General features: G+C 32.1%; 1 protein-coding gene across 1 annotated transcript; it reads right to left on the minus strand.

The window, feature by feature from the left end:
- Window positions 1–2,927: 2,927 nt before the first annotated feature.
- Window positions 2,928–10,880, minus strand: LOC105118825 (transcription factor bHLH128-like). Its single transcript, XM_011016872.1, has 6 exons — window positions 10,307–10,880; window positions 6,810–7,129; window positions 6,113–6,244; window positions 3,776–3,841; window positions 3,623–3,691; window positions 2,928–3,453 (listed from the first exon to the last, which is right to left on the minus strand). Exons 1-6 carry the CDS (start codon window positions 10,689–10,691, stop codon window positions 3,397–3,399), a joined length of 1,029 nt encoding a protein of 342 aa, XP_011015174.1. The 5' UTR covers window positions 10,692–10,880; the 3' UTR covers window positions 2,928–3,396.
- Between the last annotated feature and the right edge of the window lie 4,008 nt (window positions 10,881–14,888).

Here is a 14,888-nt window from a genome sequence, read left to right on the forward strand (position 1 = left end):
ACATGGTACTTGTTTTTTTCTCAAGTGAATTTGATTGTATGATTATCTATTATTTTTACCATATAATTACAAAAAACTATATTATTAAATCTTAGAAAGTTCATGGACATGCTTGTGGGTTTAGTATGTTTATTTTTTTAAAAAAAAATTCATCATTTAATATTGAACTAATTAAAAATTAAATTACATAGTTTGTTTCATTTTCTTTTTTATGAGGCTATTGTCATCAAAAAAATAATTATGATATTGAGTTTGTGCTCGATTTTGCAATCTTTTATGTTTGTTATTATGTAGTTGAATAAACAATAATTTTTTAAAAATAAGTTATTAATCCTAGTGGAATTTATGATTCAATTTATAGGTTTGACATATTGATCCAAGTTATCTGGTTTATAGATTTGATAGATTTATCCATCAAATTCAATATGTTATTTTTATAATTTTTGGTCTTTTATTTTTTAATTAATTTTTTTATTTCATCCTTCTTCAATATAAGATTAATTGAGAAATAAATTTTATAATTTACTTTTGTTTATTTTAAGATTATATAATTTCAGATAAATTTCTATTTTAGAGTTGATATTTAATTTTATAAGTATCCTTTTATTTTATAAAAAAATAAAAATAATTTATAAAAATAATAAAGTTATTAATCCCAATGAAATTCAGGATCTGGATTACAAGGTAACCAAGGTCAATCTAAAAAGGTGTAGTTTTGTTTTTTTTTTTTAAATTATCTCTTTTAAATTTTTTTAAAAATAAAGTTATATTTTTACTAGTTATCCATATATTGCTATGTTTTTTTTAATCTTTTTGTATAATTAATTAATTAATTTTTTAATTTTATTCTCTGATTAATTAAAAATTAAGTTTCAAGATTTTTTTTTAAAATTCAATATTTCTAGTTAAATAACTTGAATCATGAACTTAATGGATTAACACTAGTTTATATATATATATATATATATATTAATTAATTATTATTCAGAAATTGTTTTCTCTAATCCAGTGTTAATATTTTATTTTTTAAAAAACTCGCTTGTGTTGATTGGAATTTATTTATTTTTGGCCAAAAAGAAATTTTATTGGACCAGCAAAGTGATGGTCCCTCAACTTGGCATGCTCCATGCACGTAACCTCGGCAGCTAGGTTCAGCCTGATGTCCATTTTCCAGGCTACTTTTCACAGGGCAGCTTATGTACTTTCTCCACATTGCTTGGAACGTTGATACACATGGAAGAGAACAGAGTTGCCAACGGCATCCAAGCAAGAAAAGCTGTCCTCTCAACCATCCGGTGGCCAAGTGGTAAAAATTTGAGACTAAAAGTTTGTTCTTTCTGTGGTCTCAGGTTCAAGTTCTTGGTTGCTCATATAATGACCACTAGAGGCTTACATAGTCGTTAACTTCAAAGCCCGTGGGATTAGTCGTGGTGCACGCAAGCTGGTCCGGACACCCACGTTAATTAAAAAAAAAAAAAAAAGAAAAGCTGTCCTCTCGTAATGGGTACGAAGCACGTAACACATTCAGACACCATTTCCAATCGGATTCCCTGCCTGTATAATTCAGCTCCCCGTCGTGATCTTATTGAAAACTTGAGCTGCAAAAATTCGAGACTGGAGGTTTCCAAATTGATCTACTTTGTGAGGTTTAATGCTACTGCTAAAAAAATCCCTGCACTCTTGACATTTTATCTTTTTAAGTTTTTAAAAAATTGGTTTGCACGTGAGCATCAATCAATTTAGTCTAATTATTTTCTATACTAGCCCAATTCACTCGGGGACATACGATATAAGGCTGTGACAGTAGGGTCACACTAGGCTCGAGTTTGATTTTGTGATCTACAACCTGTCTTGGTGAAAGCTTTTTTGGCATACGAGCATGAATTGCAGTGATAGATTCCGCAGTAGTGTACGTCTAACAATTCAGCAAGACAAGGGTTGATATTTGACACGAACTCCAACTTACATGACAGACAGTCCAAGACATGCTGAGACATAGTAGGACTGGCAGCAAGGGTGTTGGCAGTTTAGCAGTTGGTTTGTGAGATGTGAATTTTTTCCCGTGGTCTGAATGTTAAAGTGAAGAAATTCAAAATAAATGATATGATTAACTGTAACTTTTTTAAGATAGCCAAACGTCTGATTATCTAATTAATGATGTGCATGAATGGATTAATGAGATTTTAAATATCCCTGCCTTAGCATGGTATTCATTTGTTGTGCTTGCATCAAGTGCAGGCAACTGCTGGACGCCCTTCTGTTTAGCATGATGTTACGACGATCATGGCTGTTGGCATTGCCCGCAAGTTGAATGCCCAACTGACATGTTCAGGTATTCCAAAGAGAGCTCTATGCCGACGTGTGCATGGCATTAAATTTCCAAACTCAAACTACTTGAACCTCAGCCATTCAGTGGCGCAAGACGTTCCGAGGAATTTGAAAACTTTATGTGAGACATGGAGTTGATGCTCAAGAAAACATCACAACATATTTGCATGGTGACGCAAAGCTGTGGTAGATGACTCAGATCAAAGAGGATCTAAGATGTAATTTTTATCCCTAACAGAATTTTAATTACATTTATTGCGTTTTAGGGAGCTGCTTACTTGGCAATGGGCGTCCTAGCCTAACACCCAGGGGAGTGCTGGCATGACGCCCTTTGAGCCTGCCGCAACCCCTTTTTGCATAATGAAGGCCATTATCCAACTAGTATCTTTGCACGATCTCATCTCTTAGGAGGTCATAATTAAAACTTGGCATAAGCTGCATCTTCGGCAGCAGCCTGCCTTAACCTATCCACCATATCTGATCCAAATGAACCGATGCAATCAAACCAGCAAGCACCTCAAGCCTGTACAGTGCACCAGCAACTTGATTGTCGTGGGTCAATGGACTAGTTTCAAAATCAAAGCGTGTTACACAAGGTACAAAATTAATGCCAAACCATAAAATTATAAATTTAAGTCTACGGCTAAGGACATTAACGGTAGAACTCTAGAAGGTAGAAATGGCCAGGTTCAAATATTCTCTCAATCCTCGAATTAGTACCAGGCAAAACTAAGAGGGAAATTAAACAGCATTTTACATGCATGATTTCTGATGGACTACAAGTCAACAGTATCACTTCACTATATACAGCTTAGAGTTTGATTCCCCAACGGTGCAGTTGATAAACTGAAATTTGTTAAGAGACAACATCAGCCTGCCTGATTCCATGCCTTCAAGATCCTTGAATCACAATCTTGTTTCATGAATTTGTCAGGTCAATGTTTTGAAGATTTCAGCCTGACACATGGTACTCTTAAGAGACCATGTAACCTTACCGTGAAGTGAAAAAATTTCATTCAAAAAGCATAGATTTTGCCGGTCGATTTAGATCTCCATTGTTGTCCAATATCATGGGGCTGATTGTTTGCATCCACAAGAACAACCTTCCAATTCTTTGTGGAGTTTCTGTGAGAGATGGGCAAACAAATATCAAGTGAAGTTTAGGGAAATACCAGCAATAATTAGTACAGCTATAGCATCTATCAGTTTGATAGACAGCAAAGAGTAGAATAAATACAACCATTTGCAATTAAGATTTTCTTTTTGTTTAGCTATCATTTAATGTTCTACTGACCTCCACTTCATTTTGAAGGCCCTTTATATGCTTTACTGCCAACTCCAACATGTCTGCGTAACTTGTTTGCTGCAAGTTGTTCAAAAAATCAACATAAACCTCATTCAAAGCCAGATTGCATGATGTGAAAAGAAATGAATAACAAATTATTACCTTATCCATGTTAGGAACGAGGTCTTGTAGTGTCTTCAGCTTCCCACTTATTCTGGTTCTTCTCTCCTGATTTAGATGAAACATAAGACGATTGAACGTATGCATGCATGCATACTCGAATAGCCTTTTATGTGCACATGTTAATAGTGTATTTTCAATTAAGTTTGATGCACCCAGTGCCTAGAGTCCCAGACCCATTTCTCTCCTAACAAATGGAGTTGCAAATTGTAAGTTTGCTAGACAGGTTATCTGTATTTCTTTTAATCCAATGCAACAATAATTCAAGATACGTAAGCAATGAAATTTTACTATCAGTAAAACATGGTTTCGGTAGCACATTTTGCATACTAACATTATCACCCAAACAGACAAAAAAATTGACATCTTTGTTCCTTCCTTAAACTTCCCACTGATCCCAGAAAAGAGGGGGGAAATCCTCCTGACTTCTATCTACAGCAACTAATTAGTACCAACATCTAAAGTAATACAGCATAACCCAATTATGAAATGAATGAACAGACGCTCTAGTATATAGTTGCACGGTTTAGCTGTGATGCATGCATTATAACCAGACTAATATAACATAATTATACGCTAGTTATTCAGCTGATCTAAAAGTCCATCAGAGGGTGTGGCACACACTGACTACCTCTCTCTCTCTCGAACGTGCAAGCAGGGACACATACACACTCGCGCTTCCTGTTATGGCATCTGTTTTTTCAGTTGCTGCCGTTCACTCTTGCGCATTATTCGAGGAATTGTTGTCTTGTAGACATCAAATCAAAGTAACCATATTCTTGTTATGATGCAGGCAGATTGGATCAACTCCTAGATAAGCTATTTCAGCACCATCCAAGCACAAATATTATGACCCAGAAATTCTATCCCCGCACACGCTTTACAAACTAACATGTAAAATTACAAATTTGAAGGTCACCCTGTAGTTGTTTATGATTATCTTTTACGACATGATTCTTTGTTTCATTGTCTGTCCTCTTCTGCCTTCCAATAAAGGGCATTATCTGTTGTGACGAAAGTAGGGTTCTGGTTACAGGGTAATCTAGAAATGGTCTTCCTCTTTAGTATTTTGCATAAATTGGTCGCTCCTCACGACTCAAATCTGCTACTCACACTTTTGTGCCGATGAGTTTCCCTATTGCATAAGCAAATAACTGCAAATCTCATGGTAAAATAAATTTTGTATAAACAAACTCTAATGAACCTCTGGGGAGAATCTTCAAGAATGTACATCTCTTCATAATCTTTTAAGCAAAGTTCATCCTCTCAATATGTTGGTTTTATTAGAGTAAAGGGAATGCAAAGAATGTAGAACCACATCTTTGCCGTTTGATCAAATGAGAAATTGGCCTTGTTCTTCTTGGGTTGAACCAAAGTGGCCGTGTATTGGCAACTTGAATAGGAAAGTGGCAAGCTGTAGGGGACTAGGAGCATGCAGCATGCACAGCAGTCCCTTTATTCTTAATACAGTGCATTTAGCAGGCGAGCTATAAAAGGTTTTTCCAAGCCATGTCTTTGGCTTAAAAAGAAAAGCTTAGTTAATCATGTTACTGTGCAGCATGATCTCAAATTAGAAACAAACCTACTTATTAGTATATTTGTCATGAAACAACCTTGTTGGTGCCTGCCCAAAAACCTCCTTGAGAAATATGCAAAATTAACATCACTTTCCAGGCGTTTGTTTTTCCTTGTCATTACTTGCACCACAAGCATCACCCTACGCAATTGGGTGATTTGAATTTTTTTCCAAAATTCTCACGTACAATCTTGCTCTTACTTGGAGAAAACTATTTATGTATCAAGCCCTTGTGCAAATTGGAACAAGAACGTGTCGAAAAAGAGTTAGAGAGCATGGTTTCAAAACAGCATCCTGCTTTTTGGACACATGAGATTAACAAATAAATAGACTGCACACTAAACACTGTTCAGGTAAAACAATAATGCATGCACTTTCTGTTATGTTACGAAGCTACATCATCTATTAATTAGATATCTTGACAAGGTTGATCAATTCTGCTAGTAAGCATCTGAAAATATTTACTTCTATCACAGTATTATTTCTAACATGTTTATTCTGTTAGAAATGAAACCAAGGAAATCACATGTGCAGGTCATGAATGCAGTTGCACGTATCAGAAGTTGGACAATCACTAGCAAACGTATGCTATAAGATGATGTTTAGGACTGTATTGAAAAAAGTCACTTCAATTCACCATGATCCTATTTGAAAAGTGGACTCAAATTACAAATAATGCATGAAAGGAATCTTTATGCAACTTCTATAAATCCTCTCTAAAAAGTTGAAAAAACTTTACTAACCCTTTCAGCAATGCTTCTAGGATGAGTGGCACAACCACGTTTCGCACGGATTTTGCAAGGAACGGAGTCTTCAGGAATTTGTAGCAGCTTCTCCACTGTTGCTATCTCAAGACTTGTCTGGGGCAGGCTAAACTGAATGCGGAATGAGCACAATGACTCAGATATATGGTATACTAGAAGAAAAAACAAAAAGAAATACTGCAAAATATAAAATTAAGCATAATTTACACCAGCCAAGGATAATTGCCTATTATAAAAATTATAAAAATATACGAGCTGAAATAAGATTTTTCATGCAAATGTCAGGCTAAGGTTACTTCTTGTAAAAAATGAGGTCAGCAAGTCTTAAACTATGCTACAAGAAGGTGTGAGTACAGAGAGCGTAGCAGACCATACTATGATTTGAGAAAACAAGTATCCATTTGAAACGTGCCATGTACGCGCAGCAATTTGCTCACAAACTAAACAAAAATATGTTTTCGTAGGAGGTTTGCAATTGTCTAAATCTAATTGCATATATTTACAATTACCCTTCGCTTACATGTATACAAGTTACCAGAAAATGCAGGGGCGTGATATGGACTTGAAAATGCATGTTTTACATGTTTATGGGATGTCGAGGCCAGAGAACAAACTAAATCATCCACATTTCCATGAATTTCCTGACATACAAGTCTTCAGAAAAGAGTTTTAGTACCTGAGTTTCTAACGCGTTGAAACAGTTATAAATGTCTCCATCTCCAGTCCTAGCTTGTTTCGAGGGATGGCCAGAAAATACAATGGAATTTGTAGTGTCCCAAGATTCCATACCAAAGCTAGCCGCAGAATAAGAATGAGTGGAGTTCTGACTGCCATTGTCAGAGCCGATGCCTTCAACAACATTCTCACTAACTTCAGATATCTGAGAAAGAGAGTCTTGTCTAGTGAAGCTCAATTGAGATTTCAACCTTGAGGGGCCACCACCAGAGCCATTGCGAGAGTTATAGCCTCCAGTTCCCCTTGTAATTGAGAAACCTCCTATTTAGATTGGCAAAAGAGACAGATGATATTCAAAACCAAAAATATAAACTCATCACAGGTTGTCTAAGCCTCAATCCTAGAGATAAGAATAACAATATAACTTAGGCCTCACTTTCAGATGTATGAATAGAGTTTTTTTGTTGGATATAAACTGCATTGAAAATTAACTAGGACCACTGTAACTGATGCATATAATCTTAGGAGTTGTAGAAAATAATTCACACAGTCACTTATTTCCGCAACAAAATGTGAACAATAAATTCACAACAGTTTCAGATGTAGGAATTCTTTTTTTGTATGTGCTTTTACCATATCCTTCTTTCTTCACAAGAGCCAAACATTTCCAGCATCGCCTTTGACTTTCCAAACCGGGATCTTGCAAATGGAATGCAAGACCATTTGATTAAAACAACTCTTATACCATGTTAACATTTATGTTTTAAAAGTTCAAGAAACAAAATTATGTCAACAGATAACTTCTGATTAGATATGCACTTCAATTTCATTACACTCCGTTTTCTTTTCTAGCCCTTTTCTTCATCTAGTGAATTGGTTATTGGCAAAATGAATGGACAAATGAAACCAGCGCAGTTACACACAGAAGCACCAAAGAGAAACAGATTTATATATTGTGAGCCGGCGGTTGTGATCCATAGGCACGTTGCAGAGTGTGCTTCTGCAATCCTTGCTTCAACCGACATATAAAGAGTTTAGGCTAGTGTTATAAATGCATTTATAAGATATCAAATAAATAAACTTGGTGCAGTCTTGTGACCTGATTCTTAATCTCCCTCCATAAACTGACATGATTCCAGGTAACATATTTATTTATTCATAAACTCTATTTATTTTTTACTTTCATCATAATTTCCAGCCTATAAATGAAGCTTTTCTTTAAGAGGTGCCTCAAGATTGAAAATAGGTAAATTCTAACAGAGATTACACATCACAATCCCACAACATCATCCCTCAAATCCACTTCGACATGTCTTCTAACAACCTGTGGTTGTTGTGAACACTCCCAGATATCATTCACACCTAACTCAACTATGCTAGCAGTACGGTTTCGTATACAAAAGTAACTCTCATTTTCTTTGTTCTTCCTTTTATTTTTCCTTCAAAAAAAAAAAAAGTAGCCGCCTTAATTATGGCTAAGACCATATCTTTATCTAGTCTTGGTACTTGATAATATAGCCACCTCAATTATGGCTAAGACCATATCTGATCAAGTCTTCGTACTTGATAATATTTCGTCCTTTAGACAGAACTGAGTGATTGCCAGCCAGGACAGCCTGTCCAAGTTGCTCCTTCGCGACACGGACTTTGATGTTTTATTTCTGTCCTTTTTTTTTTGTCTTTTTTCACAAATAAAAAATAAATAGAACATGGTCTTGGCCATAATTGAGAAATACATTCAATCCCAAAGCCTTGTTAATTCCTAGTTGAAAAAACCGATCAATTAAATAAATTGAAAAAAAATAACTGAAAACACTAAATCAACAGAAAACTAAACTAATTTAAAAACCATAAAATTCACCCAGTTTGGTTTTGGTTTCAAAAATTAAAACCGTTTCGTTGCCAACCCATCTACCCACTCTCAAATAATTAATACAACTTTAACTTGTGGTGCAAACCTCAGATCAGTTGCCAGCTATCCACCAATTCTCAACTGGGTACGCCACCAATAAATTGACTACCATTTTATGAAGAAAAAAAATAAAAACCCGACATCTCCTGTTAAAAAGGAAGACCCAGTTGAAAGATGCATGCTACTTTGGAGACCCAGATGAGAAGATTGATGGTTTGAGGGATTACATTGTATATCAATTCATAGTTGAGGGACTAACTTGAGATATGTTTTCTGATGAAACCTATCCACTAATATTCTACTCTGTAAATATGCTCTTGGAATGCATGTATTATGAAGGGCAGGGGCTCTGAACCTATGTCTCGGTGCTGGTGCATGCACAGCCATAAACAACGTCCATCAACGTCTTGGTGCACGCAAGAGAAATAAACAAAAGAAAACAGCCTCTCCACCAACTATGAACTTGGGAAGTAAATCCATTTTCCTCCAGGGCTCCAATCAAATGAATCCATGAACTAATTAATAACCCATACGCTGCCAAAAAGGCACAGATACCCTAAACACCCTCCATCCCCCAAAGCGCACACGTGGATATTAACGTAGACAGAAGCATTCATTCACCTTCAGCAAATCAAACTGAAGGTACTCCTGTCAATATTGTTTATTGAAATATTATGTGGAGCTCTCCAAAAGATTGAAGACTAAACTATCGCAGGCAATAACTCAAGACTTATATTTAACAATTTTTTTTTTTTGCAAAAATAATAAGATATATTTATCAATTATATTTTATAAAAGGAAGATTATTCTCATTTAACAAAAAGAACTCTAAATGCAAAATTAAAATAGCTAAAAATCCCACTTGTCAAACATATATAAAGAATAAAAAAATATATTTTTAAAATATTTTAAAAGAAATGGTGCGAATAATTAATTTGAGTTGCTTATAATTAGCTTTCAAGTAAAGTATTGTTGAGTTGCTTGTAATTAAATTGCTTGCACGCAACATTTCTTTTGTGGATTGATTGTATCTCTATATATTACCCATTTTGATAACAAAAGGATTATTATTAGTATTATAATTAACAGCCAGCTTTAGAATGGAGTGTAGTTGGGAATGTTTTTTAAAATAATTTTTTCTTGAAAATATATTTTAAGATTTATTTTTGATATCGAAGTATAAAAAAAATATAAAAAAAAAATTCAAAAAAAAAATAGAAATAGAATTCCACAACATTCCCAGACAATCTCTTGCTAAACAATAATCATAAAAGGAAATTGGTGGTAAGAAGTAAAAACCTATTTAAAGAAGGAGATGCCTTATTTGACCCGGTAAAAAAGGACACAAAAGTCATTGCAACTTATGGAAAGTGTCTGGTCTACTCTATCCACCGAAACCAAAGATTCCTCCCTTTTTCTATCCTCAGCTTTTTACAAGGATGTCATGAAAATGAAAGAAACCAAAACAACACATTACAAAATCAAGAATCTATCTACTCCTGTCCATCGTATTAATCCAATCCACAAAGATAAATAATGATGATATTTATGTATTTATTTTAAGGAAAGTATGTACGTATATTTACCATTTTCAGTGGCGAGATGGCTTAGAAATCCAGCAGGAGAGCTCCTCTGCCGCACCAAAGATCCAGCACCATGTGCTATCTCATTCAAACCGTACGACCTCTGCAACCCCCCGCCGCCGCCACTTTTGGGCGCTTTGCGATCGCAGCTGGATGGGTTGACTTTGCAGGTCGACTCCGAGGTGATTGAGGATGAGTCCCCAGAGAAGTGTTGTTGACGGCCCACGAGGGGAGTTGATCCAAGACCAGAGAGTTCACGGTCGGCCCCGATGACTGAATCAACTGCTCGGGTTAAAAAAGAACCCGGGGCTGAACCATACCTTGTTAGCCCACTTGGCAGATTGGATTTTTGCGGTGAAGAAGAAGACGACGACGGTTGTGGATACATGATGCGTGCTGCGCAGGCTTCTTCCCACAACTCTACTGTAGGCTGCTACTGCTAGAAATAGCTATGGTAGTTAAAAATCTAGAGAGAGATAGAGAGAGAGAGAGGATAATATGGGAAAGGAAAGTTTGATTTCGAGGAAGGAGATTGGCTCGTTCGGGAAATGTCCAAAGAGTAGTTGTTGCGTCACCCAACGGAGCCCGAGCCTGAGGTGACCTTTTCGTTTTGTAATCTTGTGCAATGTGCAGTGACAAGCAACTTGTCAAACATGTGGGAACCTTTACTTTATTATTATTTTTATTTTTTTCTAATCATTATTCTTATTATCAAGTTGCTAGTGTATTGCATCCACTACCTTGATATTATTTTACTTTTAGAGTGTCCAGTTTTCGATTTTTTATTCGAGTGCTTTTATTTTTATTATTCTTAATTGTACTTTTAATTGTTTGTTATTTGAGTTTATATATTCTCAAAAATTAATTAATTAAGTGTTTTTAATTTTAGAAACAAGGAAATGTCAACATTATATATATATATATATAGAACATATTTGATCAAATAAATAAAAATATTAATTATGAAATATTAATTTATTCAAATTAAAATTCAATCAGGAGTAAAATGAAACTTGCTAAAGAAAAAGAAACTCAAATTTACTCAATTTCCTCAGCTTTTTACGAGCTAAACAGATTTATACCTCTAATGTTAAAATATAAAGATACAATCATTTTTTTAATCTCTTAAAATTTCTCAATAAATCTTTTGAAATCTATGATCTTGTTTACCAAGAAAAATATAATTTCTTCAAAGAAAACAATATAATTAAATCTGTATAAATCTTCGTCAAAACCAGAAAGTTAAGATTCACAAAAGGTAAGCCCCATGTAAACATGCACAGCCTCACCAGCATGAAACCTAAAATTTGCATATTTCAACAATTATATATATCCTCACGCCGAGAAATATTAAAGAAAATGAATCCAGGAACTTCAATTTATTGAATGAATTTGGTCAGGTAAAGAGCATTTGGTTTTGAAGTTAGAGACCTAAACATGGAGAGAGGACATAAAGTATCGGAAGGGGAAGACGCAATGCGACCGCCAATTTAGTGGATTTACAGCATATTATATTATATTACTATAGAAAACACTAAAAAGCGATGATAAATTATTGCAGCCTGCAACATTGTTTACACCCACATAATTCACCATTGATTGATTTTCATGGTGATTTTTTATTTGCACTTTGATCATTTAAGTTTTTTTTAATAGTTTAAGTCATTTTATAGCTAGATTGATGATTAATTGATTCTTATTTTTATTTTTTTACTTGCATATATTTCTATTAATTTTATGAATTTTGAAGTTATTGACCATATAAATTTTTAATAATTATCGTATTAGCAAATATAAAGTTCGAACTTGAGATCATAAGGAGAATAAATTACTTTATTCTAAGCTCTTACCACTAGACTATTTACTAAATGGTTTTAATTTATTATGATTTGTTAAGCAAGGATATGGTTGAAAAATGAATAAGTAAAGTAGAAAAAAAGAAAAATTTGATAGCAGCTTTAAAGTTTGTGTAAAAAGTTTATTTTGATTTTTATGCTTTCTAGTTTTTTTTTTATCCCTTTGATTTTTAATTTTTTTATTTTGACCCGTAACCTTACCTTTTTAATTTTAAATCCTTGGTTAATGATTTGAGAAAGTAGAGAAAGTTAAAAGATTCTTATAATAAATAGAGAAAATCTTAATTGACATAGATTTAGCTCATAAAAAAATATCTATTTTGATATCAATAAATTTCATTTATTAAGAAGAGATCTCATCTAAGTGTTATATGACTTTCTTATCACCTAGGATGTAGATATGAATTCATAATTTTTTTTAAGTTTTTTTTATATATTTTTGAATCAGTTTTTAAGTTATTTAAGGTCATATAAGAGTTTACCAAGATGCGTAAAATGTTTTATAGGTATTTTAGATTAAAAAATAAGTTTTTAGATAAAAAATTTAGAGGTGAAAATCATCACCCTTGTTTTTTAGTTGCCATTACGACTAGATTTTGAAGAGAAGCAAATGTCATGTTACTTGTTTATTTTTAAAAAAGATGAGCAACATGTTTGTCACCACTTAAGAAAGAAAAAAGATGAAACTCGACCTCGGTGTGGGTAGGGATAGGCTGAAAATCCATTCACTTGAGGTCTTTTAAGCTTAAGTCTATTGGATTATTTAGGACAATTCTGCATATCTAAGCTATTTTTTAAAATAAAAAATTATTTTTTTATTTTTATTTTTTAAATTTTATTCATCAATGTTGAGTTTTTATTGGTTTTTATTTTGACATATTTCTATGATATCTGTTAATGTAATATAAATTTATTTTTACTTAGTTTATGAATAAAATTTCAATATTTTTTTCCTTCTATCAAGGAGCATTATTTAATTGTAGCCTTACTTCAATTTATTTCTTTAATTTTACTCAATTGCTTTCATATGTGTATATATTTTATTATCATTTTATTCAATAAAATATTAGTTTTAATAAACTAAATTACTAGATATCATTGAGTCTACACCTCGTGTTTCAAGATTAGATCTACTTTCATATTTATTTATTAACTTTTCAATTTAGTCATTGCTTAAATATTGTCTAGTTTTTATTTTATTTCTATATAAAATGATAATTTATTTTTTAATATGTGCAATCTTATATGATATTGTTTTTCTTTCATTTTATTTAATCACATTAATATGTGTGTTTATTTCTATTATTGTTTAATTAAATTAAAAATTGATTCTAATAAACAAAGATATTAAACACAATTGAAAACATGACATGTGTTGTGATATCAAATATTTTAATTTTAATCTATTTTTTAATTTTTTCAATTTAATCTTTAACTATTATTAATGATTTTTTAATTTTTTGATACACATAATTCTTATTTTTTTTAATTAAATGTACACATAAACTTCATGGATTAATATCTTTTTTATTTTAAAAATCACATTGAAAAAACTCATATATTTATTTTCTTGTTAAGAAGAAACACGAGTAAAATAGCTAGTTCAATCTTCTTCATATGTAATTTATGATATTTTTTTTTTTAATGTTTAGGTGTTTTTTTAATATCTAACTAGCATAATTAATAAAAATAATTTGGAAACTATAGAAATAAAATGAGTAAAATAATATAATTCAATTAATTGAGTTATTACGAGTAACACAACTAATTAAAATTTCATAGGCTGGATTGCAAGGAATAGCACACAACCAATTAAAATTTCCAAGAATGTGCTTTTGAAAATCGCGCAACCCATAGATAAATAAATCTCGAGGGTTGAAAACTCGCAATAACATAACCCTCAAAAACATACACACACAAAATAATAATAGTAATAATAATAAAATAATACAATAAAAATCTCAAAGGGTGCGCTGCTCCGAGAAACACAAACTTTAAGAATTTCCAGAGATTGTACCATTCACAAGAAAGGTAAGTATAGAAACTGAAAAATTAGTTAAATTAAAAAAATTAAAAACAAATTAAACTATAAAAAAATCAATTAATTTTTTTAAAAAACTGACGGTATAGTTTTAGTTTTATAAGTTTATAATATAAAAATTAACAAAAATTAAACTAAAAAAAATTAAGTCAAACCATAACTATAACTAGTTAATTTGAACCAGTTTTTATTTTAAAATAATCATACTAAACTGAAACCAGTTGACTTGAATTAATTTTGATTTTGTAAAAAAATTGGTTTGATTATTTTTTTAATAAAAATCAAACCGAATAAAAAATGATCATCCCTATTTACAAGTAATGTAATTTTTGAAATTTATTTTTTGTGATTTTAAAAATTTGGATAGTTTTTGTTTTTGTTTTTCTAAAATTATATATTATAAACAAATATTTTTTTTATATAGATTATAAATAAAGAATAAAAATATATATGACTTCATAGGAAAACAATGGCCACAATTTTCTTAAAATTTTTATTTATTTATAATTTATAATTTTACACAAAAAAACTTGTCTCAAAATTCAATTTTGGACAAATGACACCTTCTAATCATGTCATATGCGTTAAACTAACCTTGATTTGCACTCTGCTTAACTTAAAGATATATTGAATAAAAGAAATTATTGATAAGAGATATAATAAATAAAATTTTTCAATAATCATAAAT

Source organism: Populus euphratica, unplaced genomic scaffold (assembly GCF_000495115.2).
Source record: "Populus euphratica unplaced genomic scaffold, PopEup_1.0 scaffold2250.1, whole genome shotgun sequence".
NCBI classification, from domain to species: Eukaryota; Viridiplantae; Streptophyta; class Magnoliopsida; order Malpighiales; family Salicaceae; genus Populus; species Populus euphratica.